This window comes from Pangasianodon hypophthalmus, chromosome 15 (genome assembly GCF_027358585.1).
Source record: "Pangasianodon hypophthalmus isolate fPanHyp1 chromosome 15, fPanHyp1.pri, whole genome shotgun sequence".
NCBI lineage: Eukaryota > Metazoa > Chordata > Actinopteri > Siluriformes > Pangasiidae > Pangasianodon > Pangasianodon hypophthalmus.
This window is the reverse complement of record NC_069724.1, coordinates 10,281,921-10,305,373: the sequence shown is the minus strand read 5'-3', so window position 1 is coordinate 10,305,373 and position 23,453 is coordinate 10,281,921. Positions and strand designations below refer to the sequence as shown.

The following is a 23,453-nucleotide window of genomic DNA, read 5'->3' as shown; positions in this document are numbered from 1 at the left end:
GAATCAGGTGTTTAAACAGGTTTGTCTGGTTATGCAATGATCAGTGCTATTAATTAGTGTCTCAACACACACACACACACACACTCACACACAATGATTTACTGTTGTGTTATTAGTATCAACATAAAACATCCAACACAGAACTAAGTAAGTAAAAGTGCTCTTAATATGACACACAATGTTTTGAATCTGGTTTTGGGTTTCTGTGGTTGGAAAATTCAGGAAGAGAGGTGTCTCATGGCTCCTATAAATAAACACGACTACATAAACCATGTACGAATAGATGGATTTTATTAATAAATGAAATCTGTGTAAAGATCATTAGGGGGAATTTTGTTACGCTCAAATGAGTGACGCTGTAAAACATGTGAGCGTATATATGTTCCTATATGTGTGGTATAACACACCTGTAACACACACATACCGCATTTACAGCTATTTATGAAGGAAAGATCACACCACCACCTAAGAATCTCAACACCTACTAAAACACGTTGTTCGTGTTTTCCAACCGACCTGATTTGCACCAATCACGAGACGCGTTGTTCGCGTTGTCGCCTCTGACTGGCTGAGCTTCCTGCTCTGTGATTGGTGGAGCGACTGGAGCGCGAGGTTTGAATTCGGTGTTGATTCGAGTTTAGTTCAGTGTGGTTTCCTCCAAGTAACGTAGTGTAGTGTAGCTTAGCTTAGCTTAGCGTTACAAGAGAAACATTTATAAAATATATACACTGAATTCTTTGTTTTGTTTTGTTTTGTTTTTATCAAAGGAGTTACAGGGAAAGGTAAGACTGGTTATTAAAATAACTTATTAAATTAACTAATTATCTAAACAGATAAGAATCTTGCTAAAAGTGTAGCTAGAAGTGTAGCTAGCGGTTAGCATGATTAGCTTAACCCTGATTTTGCTTTACTTTGAGTTTCTGTTTTAAAGACGAAACTTTGTTACAATAGGTTTAAATGTTTTAGCGTGAGTTTATAACTTATGAGTTTGTTGACATAATGACATTAACATTTAATAAACTACGTCATTATGTAGATAGCGATGTTCATAATATTCACTAATTCAATTAGAATGTATTACAGACGTGTCATTAATAAACCTGAGCCACTAAAGGAATGTTCAGACACCAGCAGTTCAGACACAAGACATGTGTTAAATAATGATTCACAATACTGCTCCTGCATTCTGATTGGTCAGAAAATGTTGATTAGTTTCATATAACAGCAGCTCTGACAGTAGTGCAGCTACTGAATGTGTTTATTCTCATTTCTATAGTAACAACTCCTTCACAGAGACTTGTAAGGTTTCAAACACCTTAAATAATCTAAAACTAATAAGGAGATGTTAATGTAACATTTATAGAAGGACTCTCCAGTGTCAGCACTTTGTAATGACACTTTGTAGCTGCTATAATGTAAGTGATAACAGGAACTAACTTGTTTCGTATGGTGTGTCATTCTTTAATAAATAAAAGAATATAATCTTTGCCCAATTGCAGTTCTAAAAGATGAATAAACACTTGGGCACAAACACTTGCTGTTATTGGAAAATAATAAATATGTGTGTGTGTGCTTGCTCTAGGCTACATAGACATAATATTTATACAGGCTGTAGTGATGACAGGAGCACAGTAGCTGATTTAAAGCCAGCAGACGTGTCACTCTGACACTTCTATGTTTGGTCTGTAATGTATTGTATCAGTGTTTTAGACTTCCCGTGCCTCGGTTTGGGGAGAGAGAGAGAATTTACAATTATTATTATCATTAATATTAATATTTTCTCTATAATCGTGGGTCTTCTGTATGAACACTCACTATGTTTTTCTCTTTTCTATGATGCTTTGGCAATACTGTAACTGCCTGTGGTCATGCTAGTATAGTTAATTAAATCAAGAGAGAGAGAATCTTTAGCAATGTGTTAGTTTACATGGAATAGGTGTAACACAGATGATTATTATTATTGTGTGTTTGCAGGTGTGTGTGATGAGTGCGCCGGTGTATGCCTCTGATGAGGAGGAGTGTGTGTTGGAGTCGACGGCGGCTGATCTCGGCAGTCACGCACATGCCAGACGCCTACAGGCTCCGATTACAGAACTTTCAGTCATCGGTCCTGCAGAAACACACACGCAGCAGGTCAGACATGCACACACATGTGCACACACACCCCAATGCTTACACACAATAGCAGGTCTATATGAGTCAGTATGTGATCACTTCCTTTTGCTCCTGCTTTCCCTACACCCCTTACAGCGTGGGTCATCAGACTTAACCAAAAAAGCCACAAAGGCTCAGTATGGCTACAGGTTGTTTTTTTTTTTTTCCAACCCCACAGGAGCCACACCTGTTAACTGAATGAAGGCAAAGATGAACTGATTAAACAAGAGGATTCAGGTGTGGCTCCTGATTGGTTGGATTGAAAACATATTCACCGGCCCTTTGCGGAAAAGATTGAAGACTCCTGCCCAATAGCCTGTGTGTAATACAGTGAGTGTATGTGTGCACGCAGGTGAACAAAGGAGAACGTGTGGAGGAGAAGCTGCAGGTGTTTCTGCGTGTTCGTCCTCTTACAGATGCAGAAAGACAGCGTGGAGAAGATCAGGTCACTTTGTTAACCTCACATAAACATTATATTGTACTAGTTTATACAATATGTGCAGTAAGTGTAATGAGCTGTGTGGGAAACATCACCTTATATATGAACAGATGTGATTGTGTTGTGTTGTCTGTAATGTTTTTAACATGGTGTGTGTGCGTGCATGCAGGGCTGTGTGTGTGTGCAGAGTGAAGACACGCTCCTCCTGAAGGCCCCTAAAGACTCTCACAGCATGAAGAGTGCGGAGAGAGGAGTGTCGCAGAGTGTACACAAGTTCACCTTCACACAGGTATGCACACTCACACACACACACACAATCTGTTTATTCAGTGTGTCATGTGGCTTCTGATGTGTTTATGGCATTTATTAACTAACAGCTCCATCCGGTCAGCTCTGTGTACATTGTTATATTTTTGGGAAATATAGTACTCTATCTGTTAATACATACACACACACACACACACACACACACACACAGAGCTGACGAGCTCTCATAATACTGCGCTGTGTTCATTTGTGTGTGTATGTGTAGATTTTCGGGGAAGCAGCATCTCAGCAGGAAGTGTATGATCAGATGATGAAGGAGATGGTGCGGGATGTCCTTCATGGAGAGAACCGACTTCTCTACACATACGGAGTTACAAACTCGGGCAAGACCTACACCATTCAGGGTAACACACACATACAGACACACTGATTGCATGAAATAAACATTATCACTGTACTGTAGATATGATGACGGGTGTGGACAGCAGTGTGTTAGTGAGTATCTCTGTGTCCTGTGTGTCCGCGTGCAGGCTCGGCAGGTGAAGCCGGTCTCCTCCCCCGAGCTTTAGTCTCTGTGTTCACTGCGCTGGCGGGACAGCTTTACCCCCGTGCCGACCTGAAGCCCATTCTCAAGCAGGAGGTCCGCCGACTCAGCGATGCAGAGGTCCGCATCGAGGAGGACAGACGCCACGCTCTGCTGCGAGAGGTACATGCCCACGGTGGGCGGGGCTAACTCCCCACAGAGCACCAACTGCTTTATACCAGACAAATTACCTGTCTATCTCTTTTCTCTCCTTAGTTACAGTAGTGTATGTCTGCTTTCACATATCCGGTGTTTAGTCTGTTTGATAGTTGGGTTTAAGTGTAAAGTGAGTGTGTAGTGAGTGTAGTACTGTGATTGTCTGTGTGTGTGTTACAGGAGGAGGTTTGTAGGCAACGTGGGGGTGTTAATGCAAGTGTTAGCTGGGACAGCGGGATCAGTGGACTCTCAGCCATCACACGACTGGAAGGTGAGAACCACGGCAATCTACACTCTGATCTGATCTGTTGATGTAAAACGTTTCACACTCCAGAGAAATGTACAGTGCACACAGGACTGTGTGGTGTGGTGTGGTTCCACATTTTGTAGAGTACCAAGAGAACAGGGGCATGTGGGCAAAGCTAGAAACAGTGCAGATCAATGAAAAATGAAACCCAGGGGTGATAGAGTCATCCTGATTAATGTCTCTGACTAGAGCAGCTTTTCTACATGACTGTACGGCTCAGTGGTCTTCAGTGGTTTAGTGACTGAAAGTTTGTTTACATTTCTTACATCTTCAAGTTAAACCCACTCCCAAATCATGTCCTATTCACTATTAATGCTGCCTGCACAGGGCAGAACATAAGTATTGTAGCACCTACATATTGCACTACATGCTAGACACAGTGTCATTTGAGATTCATATGTTATTGCACTGTAACGTCTAATAAATAGTAACTAAATTATTGGCCCCCTTGGTTTTGTTGGGGTCACTCATCGGCATTAAAGCAAACACCACTCAATAGTGGAAGGAAGAGACACAGTGGAGTCATGCCCATTTTAATGTAAAACAAGGTTTGTGTTTGTTTTAATTGCCAACCTCTAAAGAAACTCTTACCTTCGTGTGTTAGAGTATGGATAGATCTGGATACAAATTAGGTACTGAACTGCACTGTCCTGTGGAAAAAAGACATATGGGAAATGTGCTAAAGGGGAACTTGGTGATCATCAGGTTTATTTACATAAACTAAATTAAAAATAAATTTTCTAAACTAAAAATAAATTTTCCTTGTATATGTGTGTATCTTAACCTCACACTGCTGTGTTGCAGACTCAGACGGTGTGTGTTTGGACATAGACGGAGTGGGTCTCGGTGATGTCACAGTGGATAAAACGCTGCAGTTCGGCATCTGGGTTTCATTTTACGAGATTTATAACGAGTTTGTTTATGATCTGCTGGAGCCACCCATGTCTCTGCACACACAGAAGAGGAATACGCTGAGACTGAGCGATGACAAGCACGGCAACGTCTATGTCAAAGGTACACACACAAACACACACACACACACAGAATCTGCATATAACCTTTCAAACAGGACTAAATTAAAATGTCACACACAGGGCTCTACCGGATTAGGGATAATATGACCTACAGCACAGTGTGTTTTGGCATTCTTGTGATTTATAATTTATTATGAAATTTTTTCAGGGGAGTTTATTTGAACAGTCGGTCAGTGTATCTAAAATTTGTCACTTCAGCATCTTTTTAAGAAACAGCTGAAATTCTCAGAGCCAATCAGGTTCCAGAAAGCAAACGCAGTCCGTGTGACCTGGGTCCACTAAGGATATGGGGAGCAGGGGGGTCATGCGTTGATCAGACTTGTGTTTCTGTAAGTGTGGCATTGTGTTGAACAGTTGAACAGAGGTGTGTTAATGTGTAAGTGTGTTGTGGTGTTGTGTGCAGATCTGACTTGGGTGAATGTGCGCAGTGCTGATGAGGCGTGGCGAGTGCTCACTGTAGGGCGGAGCAACCAGAGCTTTGCCAGCACACACCTGAACCACAACTCCAGTCGCAGGTACATACACACACACACCCACCCCTCAACCACTGCTCCAGGTGCAGGTATACACACACACACACACACACACATTGTAAAGACAAAACTGAGTCAAAGATTTAAAACAGATACAATGCAAAAGATACCATGCAATAAGTTTGTTTTTTTCTGTGGCAGAAACACATAACAGAATGAAGTTCACTGTTTAAGTATGAACATCACTGCTCTTTATACACGTGTGTAACTGATCTGTGTTTGTGTGTTGCAGTCACAGCGTGTTTACTGTGAGAGTGCTGCATATCCAGCCGGAGGGGGGCGCCACACACATCAGCGAGTGAGTTACACCACTAAACATTTATTCACCAACTTTTCACTTTGAAATCTGTCAGTGTTTGTGAGAGGATGTCAGAATGAACCACACTATATCTAGAGCCTAACCTTAACCCCTAAACTCTATCATTCCTAAATCTTTCTTTTGTTTTTATTTATTTATTTATTTATTTGAAATGTTTGAAATAAATAAACAAATTTCGCTTTGGACACTGAGGTTAAGTGTGTAATTATTTAGGTACAGCAGCACAGAAGTTAATTGCAATACCTTTATTTATTAGCATACAAAGATACTAACAGAAGTGTGTGTGTGTGTGTGTGTGTGTGTGTGTGTGTGTGTGTGTGGTGTTTCAGGTTGTGTGTGTGTGACCTGGCCGGCTCTGAGCGCTGTAAAGATCAGCAGAACGGAGAGCGGATGAAGGAGGCGAACAACATCAACACTTCCTTGCTCACACTGGGGCGCTGCATCAGTGCAATGAGACACAACCAGACGTACAGGTGAGCGTACACACTACACAAAGTACATGACACATTAATCTCCCGGAGTGATTAGTGTGTTACTTATCATGATAGTGGTTAGTATGTTAGGCCTCCTGACTGGTTAGTGCGTTGATCATTTCGAGTGATTAGTATGTTGATTGTGTTGTAGGCAGCGCCCGGCGCAGGTCGTTCCTTTCAGAGACAGTAAATTAACCCGAGTACTGCAGAGTTTCTTCTCAGGACTCGGCCGCGCCTGCATGATGGTCAACGTCAATTCTTGCAGTTCCAGTTACGATGAGACACTGCACGCCCTCAAGTTCTCTGCCATCGCCACACAGGTAACACACATACACAAGTACGCACACAGCACGGCTTCAAGTTCTCCGTCATCGCCACACAAGTTGCGCTCACACTCATTTTGTGATGACGTTGCCGTCCTAGCTGGTCCATGGTCCTGCATCTAAGAACCGAGTGGCCTACATCCTCTCCTTGCTGCGTGATGACTCCGCCCATGCAGACCTGCTGGAGGAGGAAGAGGAGGAGAGTGATGAAGAGGAGGATGTCAGCATGTTCCAGCCTGAGGTGAGTGACTGTTACTGATGCACACAGTGATGTCTTTGCTGTAGATTGCTTCCTCTCAGTGACACAGGCATCTGCAGTGTGAACTCTGGGAAATACTCCTGGTCATGAACCACTACAGCTCTTTAGGCAGAATAATGTATCCCATCACATCCTGCCTCTTGTATTTTGATTGGCTAGTCATTTGTACTGACACAAATTACTGATTGGTTGAGGATTCCCACTGCTTGTAGGCTGGGCATTGAGGTGATAAAACACTTGACGTAAATGCAAAAATATTACAAAATGCGGAATTCAGAGAAATTATTGAGGTTTAGACAGACACAATTCTACATACTACTAACAAATATTATTAGTATGCAGGAATTCCTCTCTAATCTCACAAATTATTGTTTGTAATCACAAAGTTATTGTTTGTGTGCAGGCTTTGCTAAAGGCGATTAATGTGCTAAAACGAGAAGTCCTGCGTCAGCGGGAGGAGAAAGATGAGCTGGAGCTGAAGATCAGAGAGCAGGTGTGTACAGAGATGATGGAGGTCATCAACCGCATGCAGCTCGACTTCAGGTAACAGACACGCACACGCACACACACACATACACTGCAACACAAGTCACACATCTTAACAGCGATTAAAAATGAACATGGATAGATAGACAGTCAAATAAGCCGACATTGTTAAATAGTCAGAGAAACAGACAGACAAACAGATGAATAGTCAGAGGAATAGAGGTAGTGTATTGGTCCTGCAGGAAAAGTGCATTAGTGAGTTCTGGGGGGGGATCGCAGTCAGTCTGCAGTAACACATACAGTGTACAGTAGAGGTGTATGTCTTAGTTCATGGACACTGTAACTGTGAATATATGATGAAACATGATACACTAAACATTTCTGTCTGTCTCTGTTTTTTGACTGTAGTGAGACAATGGAGAGCGAGAGGGAACTTATGGAGAACCGTTGTGAGAACAAAATCAACAACCTGAAGAGCAGCTTAAAGAAATACTACAGTCAGGAACTGGAGGTGAGCCACATTACTGAACTCAACACTGTGCTCCTGTGCTGACCTCAGCACTGCTCTGCTGTCCTCAACGCTACGTTACTGACCTCAAAACTGCGATATTGACCTCAACACTGCACTACTGACCTCAGGACTGTGCTACAAACCTCAGCACTGCATTACTGACCTCAATACTATTGAACTCTGCTGCTGACCTTAACACTCTTGAACTCAACACTGTACATTACACATCATGTCTCTATCACCAATGACTATATTATCACTATATCCTTTTAAATAAAATGAATGTGTACTGTTAGTGCAGTACTGTTCAGGGACACACAGTGTAGGGATTATTAATATCTGGGTTCTTCAGAAGAATCTGTGCAAATGAAAGGTGCTTTAAAAAAAAAACCTTGTGTTTCAGGAGAGAGATGAACAGATCCGAGAGCTCAGTGCAGCCCTGAGAGAGAAGGAGGGTGGAAGCGCAGCTCCTATTGTTCCTTCTCTGGTGGAGTGTGATGGGCCGCGACGATCTCAGCGCATAGCTTCATCACACAAACACAGCAGCCAGCATGAACATGCAGATATGGAGCAAAATAAAGCCGAATTAGCACAAGTTAAAGCTGAGCTTGAGCAGTGCAGAGCTGAGCTTGACCTCAAACAAACCGAGCTTACGCTCAAAACACTCGGTAAGATCAAATACCACACACTTAACGCATCAGTAATCATTCACTGCGCTCTCATCTGCTTTCCCTTCAGCAAATCCCCATCATAAATAAACAGTTCAGCTGAAAATCTAGTGTTTATAGTGTCCGTGTTAACGTAGTCCATTAGCCAAGATGTGTTTGCTGTCTTTTTACTTTTGTAGTGGAGCTACTAGCCTAAGTTCCAGATTAAACTTTATCCAAACCGATGGTAAACATTCCAAAATTGTCTTAAGTGAAGATTCCCATCCCAAATATATATTTTTAAATTTGTTACTGTTTCTGAGTATGTCTATTTCTGAGTTTCATTTCTTGCACCATGATGACATACTTATTTCATCTTGAATATACAGTTCATATATTTTATATTCTAATAGGACACGTGTTGGGACAAGTGTCAATAATGAACTGGAATATCTATAACTGGAATAACATGGTTTCTGATTATTGGTGTCTGATTGGACAGCGTAATCCAGTATGCCCCCCTGCACATCAGGTCTTATTGTTTAAACCTCAACATCGCCGATAGCAACCAACTGGCATAGTTTTCATGCTCAGTTTATGGTTAACATGGGAACTGGAGGAGCTGACTGACAAGGCGATCCATTAGTCTTTTTCTCTTTTTTTTTTTTGGGGGGGGGGGGGGGGGATAAATAGTTTAAATAGTTCCTCATTCATCTACCAACAACATCTTTATCTTACACCTATGCCTCACCTCTCTGTCTTTCCTTCCTCAGAGCTGAAGCGTTTTCAGGATCATCCAGGAGCCTCAAGCCTGACTGCAACTGCAGAGCGCAAACTCATCGAGGGACAGAAGGTGTGTGATAATATAGTGCACCTATTTGAGCATGTAGTGTTTCATAATGATGTTCAAACCCTATCAGCCTACAAACTGCCCATAATGCATTGCACTGCACTGCTTAAAGACGAAATGTGCCCTATATAGTGAATGGAGTGTGTGATAGAACCACAAAAACCACAGGGAGAGGTTTAGGTCACAGCAGGTGATACACTCCTGTGTTACAAAGTTTCATCCTGATGTTTCTGTGTGTAGACTCTGAGGCAGTTGCGTGCTGACCTGCACACACTGGTGCTGAAGCTGCAGTCTGGAGAGCGAGCATGCTGCCATTATACTGAAGGAGAGAAACTCCGCACAGCCCTTAACACCGCCGACTCAACACTCATCAAACAGGTATTATACACACACAAGCAAACAGTTGTGGCACTGCCCTTAACTCCACCAACTTAACATTCATCAAACAGGTACATACACACACTGTACTCACTGTGTGTTTGTTTTCAGGATCAGATGCTGATGGATCTTCACTCAACTCTGCAGCTCCTTAAAGCTCAGCTCCATCGTAAAGATGAGACTTTGGCAGATCTTAAGCGACCTTTCACCCCTGCTACTCCTGTCACCCCTGTGACCCCTAGCTCCTGCAGTAGGCGGGGCTGTGGAGTTGCTGTGGCGATGGTAGAGAACCAACCCCCAGGGAAGCGAGCGTTCCTGCGGCTCTTCACGCCGTCACGTAGCAGCAAAATGAGAGCGAAGGCAGACACGACAACACCGTATGCCCGTATACTGCGCTCACGCCAACCCTCTCCCCCGCCCAGCCCCGCCCTCACACGCAGGGGCAGGTTCTAATGACACTAATCTGACTCCTGAGTCTTCTGACATTTATTACTGAGTTAAATGTCAGCACGTTACTTCTGTTACTTCCCAACCCTAGTCCCATTCTTCTTTTTTCAATCGCGCATAACACTGATATGGTAGTTAAGCTTTAACATGCCTAATCAGCTAACTAACAGCCTTTCCTGGGTTGAAGTGGGTGTGTTGGGAGCAGGGACACTAAAATGTGCGGGACAGGGGGTTCTCCAGGACCAGGGTTGGGAACATGTGCTGTAAAGCAGAATGTTTAATTAGCCAAGCCTTACGGATTATGGAGCAGCAGCTTTTCCTCTGTTCATACTTATACTAAACTATACATTCCTGTCACATATGTAGAATTTATTATACTGTTAACTATTAATCAATTCTCCATTAAGCCATAGTTACACTAACAATCTGTTCATTAAGATGAAGAGCAGGACGAGGCAGGATTTCCTTAATTAGCTACTCATTAACAGTTCATTAGTGTAATAACCATCATGCTAATGAAGGTATGATTATTTTATATGCATAAATATTACAAAATATTGTAATATTTTGTATATATGATCATTTTATTTTATTCAGTGTTATTTAATCATTCATCTCCTTCATTAACAGATTACTGGTTTATTATTTAACAGGATTGATCTATAAATTGTAGTAAAAAACTACTTGGATTTTTTGCAGTAATTCAGCTGGGAGATAAGGATATAAATATACAGTGTTAATTATCTTTATCTATAACTCAGCAGTGATTAACACTTAATGAGTCACTAAACAATCAGCTGTGGCTAATCAGTGACTAATTAATGGTATAAATAATATATGTGACTCTTAATGTAAAGTTTGAAGTTTGAACTGAACGTTTATTCAACATTTGATTGGATTGATGTTCTCTCTGGAGTAAAACTGTTTTTGATAACGTTTAAAGCTTTAATCACACAGCACAGTTTGTACAGTTCTGTAGAACATCTGTAAGCGATTAGCACAATTAGCCTAGCTGTGTGTGTGTGCACACTGTTACACAGGGCGTTCTCGTGGCATTTATACATTTTATTTTTACTTTATAATATTGAATGCAACAGTGTGTTTATGCTGATTTTTCATTTGTGTGATGTGATTACACATGGTCATATGATAAATCTATTCACATCTTTATGCTGTTAATTATTCACTTTAATGTTTATATGAGTTGTGTGTAAAAGAAACACTGCTGTGGCCAGAATAAAACACATTCACAGATACAGACATGACTGGGAATGTTTTTAACACACACACAAACACACACACACACACACACTGGATGCATCAGTTTTGTGGAAGTTTATCCATAAAGCACAGCAGTAAAATGTGTGTGAAACATCACGTGATAAACTTCTCACACATAAGACAAACATCTGGTCTGAAATATTACATTACTAAATTTACTACCATGTACAAACACTGATAACACACGACCTTCACGTGAGCAGTGTTACTCAGGTTCAACACTGAACAACTCCCACAAACACTGAGGAAATACACAAGCATTCTCCATTCAACCCAAACACAGACAACACGTTTGCTGATCCGTCACCGAGTGCAGTTTTATTTATGAGTTGTACAAAATCCTATTAGAGAATCAGACACCACTAAATATTTACTCATGTGATCTGAACTACACCTGACAGACATCTGTTCTGACTAACACCAGGAGGAGGTGCTGGTTAGTGAAGTTCGCAGACTTCATCATCAGGTTCCTTCAGACCATCAGCTTTTTCTTGCATTTTTTTCCCCTTCAGAGTCTCCTACAGGACATTCTCTCTTCATTGTTTGCAAGAACTATTTTTCACACTGCTGAAACTGAGACACAGCTCTGAAATTCTCATGGTCATGCTCCTGCAGCATGTTTCAAAAATGGAAAACTTTATTTTATCAAATTACACATACAGGTTATTTCTGAGCAAACTGAAAATATCAGTCTGTACAGGATAATAACATGATTAAGTGAGAACTATGTGTATGTGTGTGTATTTGTCAGGGTGTGATGGAGGACAGGTCAAGAGGCGACACTCTCCGAATGGGTGTGGTGGTGTTGTACACACTCTGCAGTGTGTGTGTGGCCGTGTTCAGTGGGTTAAACACACTCTGCTCAGACGATGATTCTCCCTGTTCCCGCACAGCTGAGATCTGACGCAGCAGAGCTTTTCCCTCCTCACGAGCCTACACAAACACACACACAAACGTCTCACTTTAAAAAACTTTGGGAGTGCTGTGCAAGATACGTTTAATAATTAATGTGTGTGTGAGTGAGAGGGAGAGAAACACCTCTGTAACTCCACACACTTGTCATATTTGCACACAGGTTTTACATGAGCAGTTTTGTTCACACACTTGTCATCGTGTTAAAGTTCCTGTGATGTTAAATACGGTACATGAAGATACACCCACCGTCCACTTTAATAGGAATGCCTGTACACCTGCTCATTAATGCAGTTATTTATGCCACATGATTGGCTGATTGGATAACTGCAAAAATGAGCAGGTGTACAGGTGTTACTATTAAAATGGACAGTGGGTGTATACAGCAGTGGTGTGTTCATTCTGCCACTGACACCATCTCACATTATGGTGGGGGTGTGTGTGAGAGAGAGAGAGAGAGAGAGAGAGAGATACTCACTTCATTGTAGTCACAGCAGCGCTGTGCACACAGTGACGCCTCGTCATACAGTTTGTTCTTGAAGTAATACTGACCAAGATAACGCAACGCCGTGCTCACCTCCACATGCTCCAACTGCTCCTGCACACGCACACACACACAAACACACACGCACAGGTTCAACAACTTACACACATGTCTAATTTACCAGCTTTACTTCATACAGCTCAGTTTGTAGGTTAATTCGTACCCCAGCATGGTTAGAGTTTTATGTTCATTCTCATGGTGTTGATCAGACAGACAGTTTTCATAAAGTGGACAGATTGTTAAAAAAAATGTTTATTAAACACTTTCAGTTGTATTTAGCGATAATATTGTTAAATGCTGGCTTTATTTTTAAGCACCATTACATTTTACAAACCTTCATTATCAATTAAAATAACACTTACAGCATTAAATACTCAACATGATGGCATTAACCCTCAAGACAATAAAAACCTCACAGGATTAAATATTCTCCCTTAAAACACTCACAGCATTAAACACTCACCCTCATGAAAATAAACACTCACATTATTAGACGTTCATGCTCACGGCATTAAATACTCACACTCACAGCATTAAACACTCACCCTCAGGGCAATAAACACTCACAGCTTTAAACACTCATGTTCACAACAATAAACACTCACGCAGACGGCATTAAATGCTCACCTGCATGACAAACTTTCACAGCATTAACAGACTTACAGCATTAAACACTTACCCCACAGGAGAAAATATCTTGGATGTAGATGATGTAACACTGAGCCGCATCATCCGACTCGTTCAGCTGCTCATGAAGCCTGGACATGGACACACGGACACGGATACACACCAAACACATGAACACTGTGTTCATCACTAACACACACACCTGTTACAAATCATTCTGCAGTAGTAGTAGTAATAATAATAATAATAATAATAATAATACTTGGCAAGTTTGAGCAGTGCCATTCTCTCCACATCTCCCACTGAATACGCTCGCCAGTAACACTGCAACATACACACCATAATAGCACCATCCACTTTGGCATAAACATAATTTAGCATGATGTTCAAAGCTCCTGACCTTTTTAGCTTCAACCTGCTGTGAGAGTTTTTCATAACATTCACCAAGAGCTACAAGCATGCGGGAGTCATTGGGCCTGAAACACACACACACACAAACACATTAACAATGCTGCCAAAGCAAGAAGAGAGACAAAGTAAAAGCATTTCTTTTTTCTTTACACTCTTTTGGGGTTTGCTAATCTGTGATACATTGATTCATGCTGTATTTGCTGAATTTAGTTCCACTTACTGTAGGTTACCAAGAGAACAGGGACATGTGGGTGACCCAAAATTGTCACTAGTAGTCACTCAAGCCAAACAACCACTACTCTGTAAAACACTAGCTAAATTAAACACCCTTCTTTGCAGTGAAACCTTCAGTCATGTCTGATAACATTCACATCGAGAACAACATATATAATGTTGCATGACCAGAAACATACTTAGCTTAAACTAAAGAGCATTTGGCCGCATACATCTGATATAAGTGCGTTTCTTTCTGATCACATGACAAATAGTTTGTGATCATGTGACCACATAATGACATGCAATTTGGTTGGTTTTTGAATGAGTGACTCCACCCACATCTGCACTGCAAATAAGAACTGATCATCACTATACATCACTACGCACCTGAGCTGGTGAGCTTTCCTGTAGTAGTAGAGCGAATAGAAGGGCATCTTGAGGATTTCGTAAGTCTGACCGAGTCCGTACCATGCTCGGTAATCCCGCTTATTCACCTCGATTGCATGTCTTATACACACAAACACACACAACATTATAATACATATGATATAAAACAATACACCATTATACCAATACAGAATACACTTCATAGCCATTTTATCAGTGTCACCAATCAGACAGGTCAGTATTCAGATGTACGGGGTAGAAAGGTGCCAATACTTTGTGCAGGGCCACAGTCATTAATTATGCACCTACAAACTCACCTGTATAGTGGTGGAATGAACATAGCTACAACATACAACACATAATATAATATGCTGTACAGTGTGTGTGTGTGTTGACCTAGGTGGAGTTTAATGGGGTGTATTAATTACAACTGTAGATTGAGACAGTGTTGATTAAAGTGTGTTAATTGTACCTGTAGGCCTGGAAGTTGTTTAGTGTACTGGTAGACGGAGACAATGTTAATTATGGCGTTATTTGTACCTGTAGGCCTGGATGGTGTTTAGTGTACAAGTAGAACGAGACAGTGTTAATTATGTTGTGTTAATTGTACCTGTAGGCCTGGATGGCGGCAGACGTGTTCTTCATCTCCATGTACTCGTGGCCCATCAGTGTCCAGGCCCCGAGACAGCGAGGGCTCAGCTTCAGCGCTCGCTGGAAATACAGAGCCGCTTTCTCATGTTGACACCGCATACTGTAGTAATTACCTACACAATTAACACTAAGGATTAACACTGCCATAATAGTACACACTGCTGCTCCTCTCTGGGTGTTGAATTTCAGTGTTAATTATCTGTGACCAGCTTTAAAGGTTTTATTAGTAACCATGTGTGCATATATACACTAATTATTTATATAAAAAACAAACATCTGAAACTGCGTATAGTGAGATATTAGTGTAATGTTAGTGTGTATGTGTGTGATTACTGACCAATGACACAGCAGGTCTCCACTCTGTACTTGTCGATTTCTACCAGGCTGTGGGCGAGATAGCTCAGCTCTGGCTTCATACTCTAACACACACACACACACACACACAAGTGCTTGTAAAGTCTTTCCATTGACTTCGATATCATTCATTAATACATTCATTCAACTTCAGCTTTATCCCAGTCATAGTCTAGGTATAAGGTGGGTAAACCCTGCATGTGATGCAAGTCCATAACACTTCAACTCCAAAAACACTGATATAGGACAGGTGCTGGATGTAACTTATAACATTACTGTTTATATTTTTGTAATCAATGCCGATATATTAGCTCTCTCTTTCAGACAATACCTGATACTGACCCCAGTTCTGATCCCGGTACAGTTCTGAGCCAGAGTAACAAAACAAATCTCTCTGAGCTCCTGCTGCTCACTTAAACCAAACCTCAGAGGCATGATGGCTGCGTGTTTTAAAGACACATGTCCTGTGTGCCCCTGCGTGCTTTGTATTAAACACTCTGTAGGTGTAATGCGAGTATGATATGAGCGTTTTCTCACCCGGACATACAGCAGGTTAGAGAATGTGTCCATGTTCTCAATGCGGAATGGATCCTGTTCACGGAGCTCGTTAAACAGATCCAATGCCTGGTCAATATCTGTGCGCGCGCACACACACACACACACACACACACACACAATACAATCACTACCTAGTGTTCTTACTAGAACACAAAGAGAGTCTGTGAGGGAGTGCTTGTATTACCCATAATGCATTATGAGCAGTGTGTGTTCATCCAGTGTGCATTCTCAGTGTGTGAGGGAGTGTGTATTACCCATAATGCAATGCAAGTGGCAAGTTTGTTTACTAATGTAAACTAGTATGTACTGAGTGCATTTGCTGCATATTAGCCCATTAACAGGCTACATTAGCACAGTATTTTTTTTTTTGTAGAGACTTCACTGTGTGACAGTGTATATCATCCCAAACCACACATTCAAAGTTGCAGTCCAGATAAGTCTACGTGTGATGATGATGATGAAAAAGTTGATGGCCCAGACCTCGAATGTTGTGGTAGGCGACAGCGATCTGGGAGATGATGTAGGTACTCTTGGAGAATCCAGCTTCCTTCAGACTCTGGTATTTCTGCAGTGCCTCCGAAATCATCTGCAGCTCGGTATACATGTGGGCCATGAAGAAGTCCCTCACCCAACAGTCCGGCAGGGATAGAGACTTCAGCTACAGACAGACAGACAGGGACTTCAGTTATAGACAAACAGATAGAAATACAGAGACTTCACTTACAGACACAGACAGAGAGATAGAAGTCTTCACCGTCTCTGTCTGTGTCTGGATGAAGTCTCCATCTCTCTTAAACTGAATTTAGTCTGCACCATCTTCAGGCTGGTGATGAGGCTGAAGAGCTGACAGTTTTCAGTGATAGTGAGTGTGTGCATGGTGTTAAGTGTGCATGGCATTAAGTTCAGACAGATGTTGAGTGTGTATGGTGGTAAGTGTGGGTGTGAATTTATTTTTGTTTGCATAGCACTTTTGCCACAGCAGAAATCCAGGTCTAGATGCTAAGTGTGTACTACCTCAATGTTGGGCAAGGTTTATAATGTAGGGGGTTGACTGTGTTGTTGAGAGAGTGTGTGTGGTGTCGAAAAGGTGTGTGGTGTTGCTCAGAGAGATTGTGCAGTGACAGTGTTGAGAATATGTGTGTGTTGACAGCAAGGAGTATGTGGTGTTGAGAGACGGTACGTGGTGTTGAGAGGCGGCGCGCGGTGTTGAGAGGCGGCGCGCGGTGTTGAGAGGCGGTACGGTCATTTTCAGAAACACTGTAGTGTTAAAAGTGAGTGTGTGGCATTGACAGTGAATGAGTGGTGTTGAATGCGTACCATGTCAATGTTGGTGATGAGGTTGCAGAGCTCTAGCCAGGCGCCCCAGTGCAGAGGGAGAGAGTGTGTGGCCTCCACAAACACATCCACCGCTTCCTTCATCAGATCCAGCTTCCTCAACACAACCCCATAGCTACAGATACACACACACAAAAGGGAAGAGAGTTCATTCCAGTTTGACTGTAAGAGTCTCCACCTACTGCTATATTTATAATCTAATCTATTTATGGAGAACAACATTACAGCCAAATTTTAAAGAATAATAAGTGTACAACAGGAAATGATTAGTATTACTTTGAGTATCAGCATCATCCACATCAGGTTCTGCCTTATCACGTTACGTAAAATTCACTTGCGGTGTTTGACTTCCTGAAGTCATCATCATTTCTTCACTTGACTGATCTTTGTAGATGCTCAGTGGGGAAATAATCCCTGATTAATTCAGTTAGTTTTGTTGGCTAAATTTCTTGTCATTAATGCCAATCTTAAAATGAACTGGAAATCACTGGGATCTGAACTGTACCAAAAAACAACACACGGCTGTACTACAGCAACACTAAAGGGACAAACACTAAACTACACTACACCAGTAAGGGGAGCAGAGATTCAGCTTTAGAGGCAAAATGAATAAACATGTGGTGTGTGAAGTGTGTGTATTTACAGGTAGAGTGTGAATCCATCCAGTTCTCCAGCTGTGTGTTTCTTGCTGAGCTCCACTCGCAGTTCCCTCAGAGCTTCATTACGCACCTGACCCTTCTCCAGAGGACCTACATGCATGCACACGTGCACGCACGCACACACACCCACACACACACACACACACACACACACACACACACACACACACACACACACACACACACACACACACACAGAGCAAAGGAGACTCAATTCAGCCCCTAAACGTAATTAATTAGTTTGAAACATGCCACCGAATGAAAGCTTTTGGTGATCATTCAGTCCATATACTGCAAAAACAGCCAAACAACTGTTTCTGTCTTACCCAAACTGTCCACTGTCTCATCGTCCTTCTTCTTCTCTCCTGACTGAAACATACAGAAAAAAAACAAATGCTGAAAACACCAGAGCACACGTAACACCACTCGGCATAAATAAACACTGAACACACCAGTGAAACACTTAACACCAGCCAGCATGAATAAATACTTAGTGTAAGCGAACAGTGACAGTGGGCATGGCTCACCAGGTAGCGTGAGTACATGTAGAGGAAATACGCTTTCTGACTGTGGCAGTCACGCAGGAAATACGCTGCACGGTCATATTCCTTTAGATCGAAATACGACTTTGCCAAACACAAAGCATCCAGGTCGTGCGCTTCGTCCTAAACACAGAGACATAAGGACAATAAGAACAGAAATGGGAGAGAGAATAGTAAAGTAGTAGCCCTTGATTCTGGGTTTTGTTAGTGCACTACATAGGGCTTGAAATAATGTCTTACCCGCTATGTAGTGCACTATGTGAAAATAAGGAGTTGTTTAGCAGATTGTTATACAACAAATATTATGGTTAGTTCACATACAGATCATAACTTCACACAGAGAGCAGTGTCTGAGGAGGGAGTGACATTATTGCCTCTATATACAGTGTGCGGACATACTGTGATGACATCATCACCGATAAGATAACATGTGTGGCTTTTTAACTTGTAGCATTTACCTTTCTATTTTAAAACAAACAGAGAAGATACAGTTTAGCTGTAAATTTGTGAGTCAGTATTACCATAAACAAATTTCATCTCCTGCTGATCAACACCATTCATATAGTGAGTAAATAAAGAGAAGCATTGTGATTGGTCAGATGAATTACACACACTGACCTCAGTGATCTGGGGTGGAGAGGGAATCTCACTCAGTGGGAGAGGATCAAGAGAAAAAGCCAACTCAGACGCCCTGAGCGCGCACACACACACACACACACACATATATAATACATTTTACATATAATACATTTTAATCTCAATATCACATGCAGAAGGCAGAATAAAGATGATGTACTGATTATTAATTAATTAATTAATTTACACTGTCTTATTGTTAATAAGACAGTGTAAGAAATGTAGAGAATTAAAAATGTCTACACAATCAGTGTGATACAAAGTGTGATATAATCGCATTCCTCTTAGTGAAACTCTGTACAGATTTCTGTACACGCCTGTGGATTTCAAATACTTATTAAACTAAACTGATATTTTCTGTAAGAGAGCTGTATAAATTACAAGAGGATTTAAAAACAACAGTGTAACTGCTTTGGGTTTCTGTAACTTGAAAAGGAAAAAAAATCCCTAAAACAATTATAATGGAACACGTTTGATTAATATGATAATAATTATAATGGAAGACGTTTGATTAATATGTGAACAGCTGCATTATAAACTAAATCCATGTTGTGATCATGATTTTTTGTGATCAGATTTTTATTCACTGGACTGTAAAATCCACAAACCATAAGGCAGAATGGAAAGAAAAAAAATTTAATTCTAAGTGAATGCAATAACAAGTGAACATAATCATAAATACATGTAATAACAAGGATTTCACACAGAAAAATCAGAGTTTTATATTTACTGCTTAACCTGTTTAATATATTTAAAATATATGTTTAGTACATTAATGTGTAGTGTTTAGCAGGTTTTGTATATTAATATTTAGTGTTTAGCCTGTTTAGTGTATTAATTTGTAGTGTTTAGCCGGTTTAGCACATTAATGTGTAGTGTTTAGCAGGTTCAGTATATTAATGTGTAGTGTTTAGCAGGTTCAGTATATTAATGTGTAGTGTTTAGCAGGTTCAGTATATTAATGTGTAGTGTTTAGCAGGTTCAGTATATTAATGTGTAGTGTTTAGCAGGTTCAGTATATTAATGTGTAGTGTTTAGCAGGTTTAATACATTAATGTGTAGTGTTTAGCAGGTTCAATACATTAATGTGTAGTGTTTAGCAGGTTCAGTATATTAATGTGTAGTGTTTAGCAGGTTCAGTATATTAATGTGTAGTGTTTAGCAGGTTTAATACATTAATGTGTAGTGTTTAGCAGGTTTAATACATTAATGTGTAGTGTTTAGCAGGTTTAGTATATTAATGTGTAGTGTTTAGCAGGTTCGGTACATTAATGTGTAGTGTTTAGCAGGTTCGGTACATTAATGTGTAGTGTTTAGCAGGTTCAGTATATTAATGTGTAGTGTTTAGCAGGTTCAGTATATTAATGTGTAGTGTTTAGCAGGTTCAGTATATTAATGTGTAGTGTTTAGCAGGTTCAGTATATTAATGTGTAGTGTTTAGCAGGTTTAGTATATTAATGTGTAGTGTTTAGCAGGTTTAGTATATTAATGTGTAAGGTTTAGTACATTGATGTGTAGTGTTTAGCAGGTTTAATACATTAATGTGTAGTGTTTAGCAGGTTTAATACATTAATGTGTAGTGTTTAGCAGGTTTAATACATTAATGTGTAGTGTTTAGCAGGTTTAATACATTAATGTGTAGTGTTTAGCAGGTTTAATACATTAATGTGTAGTGTTTAGCAGGTTTAATACATTAATATGTAGTGTTTAGCCTGTTTAGTACATTACTGTGCAGTGTTTAGCAGGGTTTGTAATATTAATATTAATATTAACACTGTCGCGGCTCTGACTCGGGGACAGACTGAATGGTTACTGGGTCAGACACTGAACTCGCGTACTCGTTTCTGTACTAGTTATATTGTTTGGTAGTTAGTGAACATTACTTAATGTGAAAATGTGTGAAGAATTATAAATAACTTCAGTAATCACTCTCTGGAAACTCATGAACACAGACATTAGCCAGGCGGCTAACAGCCCGAGCGTATCGGTTAATAACACACTCACGGTGCGGTTTTTGTGTAAAGTGTGATATAAAATAACTCACCACTTCACACTGTGCACCAGTCCGCGCTCTTTACATTGGGATATCATGGAAATCAGCTGCTTTTTAATCTGCACCAAGTCGCTAAACTCACTGCTCAGAGCCGCCGCCATTTTTCGTGTGTTTGTGTGACGTCACAGTGACGCAGTAGCGCCCCATCCTGATTGGACCGGCACACCGAGATAGGCTGTGCTCCAAATGTAGCTGAGCATTCCGCTCCAATCTTCGTAAAAGTGTACTACATAGGACATGGAAAATATGTCTTCCACCCTAATCCTAGTGCACTACTATGATCAGGAATACACAGAATGTTCTAAACTCCAGTTAGTCCAGAATGCAGATGCCAGATGTCTTATTAGAAGCAGAAAGTTTGATCACATCACCCCTATCTTATCCATACTACTATGTCAGTAGCTAGAATAATGCACAAATCCATATAGCTTTCCACTTAGTGTTCAGGACTCAGACACAGGACTCACTCAATCACTTTCAGTAACTCTTTATTCTGCTCAGGGTCACAGTGTGGGCGTGAGGTGGGAATACACCCTGGATGGGATGCCACTCAGGGCACCATGCACACACACTAATTCACATACTCATTCACACTAATGGCAATTTATCTTAGTCGACTCACCTGCTGGCTTGTTTTTGGGAGGTGGGAGGAAATCAGAGGAGCAATAGTATTTTTTGTTATTAGTACAAATAACTTGGAAAATATGTGGAATGTGATTATAAATAATTGTTTAAGCCATAGCCTCAGCCATAGCCTCAGCACAAATTTATTATGTGGCTGGGAAAATCCATTTAGAAAACTTAAGTCTGTGACAGACTGCTTGTCTGTGTTTACGTGGACCTCCTGTCAGACATTTTATAGACACTCCACCCTATTTCAATCTGCTGAAACATATGACAGAAACTAGTAACTGTGAAACACAGCCACATACTTTTACAGTAAGCACAAAAATCTCACCATGCTTCCAAAAAACTTAATGACAAGCGACACAAAAACTAGAATAAACATTGGAAGTGCTTTCCCAATATGGAGAAGCTTATTAGTGGTGAAAGGGATGACATTGGATACAATATTAACAATGTTGCTCCTGGACAGATATGTAATTGCAATCTGTGTAAATCAGTGAACAGTGTGAAAGTCTATTTTTTTCATAATGAATAAAGTAGACACCTTTTTTCAGTCACTTAGAAACCCAAGTAAGGTAATGCTTTGGATGAATCACTTTCACAGAAATATATGTAGTGCTACCTATCTCCCTTGCAGCTAATGATGCTAACTGGTACCACCGGTAGTGACAGTCAGTGGCCATTCTCACAGCAGCATGAGCAGCATCAGTGTGAGCTCTCATGAACTTTTCAGCTGATATATTGAGTAGCTGAAAATAGCTAGTTAGTATTGTTAGCTGCACGGAAGTTAGCACCGATAGTGACATCAGCTGAAAAACCCATGAGAGCTCATTACAGTGAAAAAATGGAACAGGAAAGGCACTCATCTATTTTCATAAATCAATATGAGCTGAATTTCATGTGTTTATACCTTGCTATACCTGCTATACATGCTATACCTTGGCTATAATGGCTGAGTGGGCAAAAACACAGGTCGTGCTAAAATGTTACCAGGAGACACGGGCCATGTTTGATGCTCTGGCAAACATGCCAATAAACACCTAGATTTATTTTTATATAGTATTTCGGTATTCATTATATTTTAATATTATACTACAGAATTAAAACATTTTAAGCAAATTTGTTTAGATTGCTGCGTATGTTTCTATATTTAATCTGATTTCTCTCATAATCTAAAGTTTTCTTCAAAACAGACGGCAACACACCATTACACCACATACAGATTCTGCCAAGCATATTTCAAATTTCGTAACAGTAATAGTGTTGGAATAACTGAAAATTCAATTCCCTCAAATACACTTATGACTTTGGAAATTTAGATTTTGAATTAGTTTAGAACATTTGTATGTAACTGCTATTTCTGGTACTCATGCATCCCGAAAGGGCCCTTCATGTTGATCTTATACAGTCATTGGTTCAGAGCTGCAGTAATGTGAGAAAGAAGAGCAGAGGCTTTTACTTTAGAGACAAAACTGTAAAGATTTTTCCCTCAGA

General features: G+C 40.7%; 2 protein-coding genes across 2 annotated transcripts; one reads left to right on the top strand and one right to left on the bottom strand.

The window, feature by feature from the left end:
• Positions 1 to 626: 626 nt before the first annotated feature.
• kif20a (kinesin family member 20A) lies at positions 627 to 11,426 on the top strand. Its single transcript, XM_026941123.3, has 19 exons — positions 627 to 782; positions 1,975 to 2,133; positions 2,507 to 2,599; positions 2,763 to 2,882; positions 3,126 to 3,264; positions 3,391 to 3,566; positions 3,780 to 3,870; positions 4,711 to 4,920; positions 5,344 to 5,455; positions 5,706 to 5,771; positions 6,122 to 6,265; positions 6,417 to 6,585; positions 6,689 to 6,829; positions 7,251 to 7,390; positions 7,742 to 7,844; positions 8,248 to 8,512; positions 9,265 to 9,344; positions 9,582 to 9,719; positions 9,831 to 11,426. The coding sequence occupies exons 2-19, from the start codon at positions 1,984 to 1,986 to the stop codon at positions 10,170 to 10,172; spliced, it is 2,679 nt and encodes an 892-aa protein (XP_026796924.3). The 5' UTR covers positions 627 to 782; positions 1,975 to 1,983; the 3' UTR covers positions 10,173 to 11,426.
• A 313-nt stretch (positions 11,427 to 11,739) lies between these two features.
• cdc23 (CDC23 (cell division cycle 23, yeast, homolog)) lies at positions 11,740 to 21,479 on the bottom strand. The gene is made up of 16 exons (XM_026941124.3): positions 21,324 to 21,479; positions 19,262 to 19,334; positions 18,629 to 18,766; positions 18,428 to 18,470; positions 18,086 to 18,191; positions 17,425 to 17,557; positions 16,588 to 16,765; positions 16,087 to 16,184; positions 15,533 to 15,614; positions 15,155 to 15,308; positions 14,545 to 14,664; positions 13,931 to 14,006; positions 13,793 to 13,854; positions 13,583 to 13,661; positions 12,838 to 12,957; positions 11,740 to 12,380 (listed from the first exon to the last, which is right to left on the bottom strand). Exons 1-16 carry the CDS (start codon positions 21,431 to 21,433, stop codon positions 12,195 to 12,197), a joined length of 1,758 nt encoding a protein of 585 aa, XP_026796925.1. The 5' UTR covers positions 21,434 to 21,479; the 3' UTR covers positions 11,740 to 12,194.
• Positions 21,480 to 23,453: the final 1,974 nt, after the last annotated feature.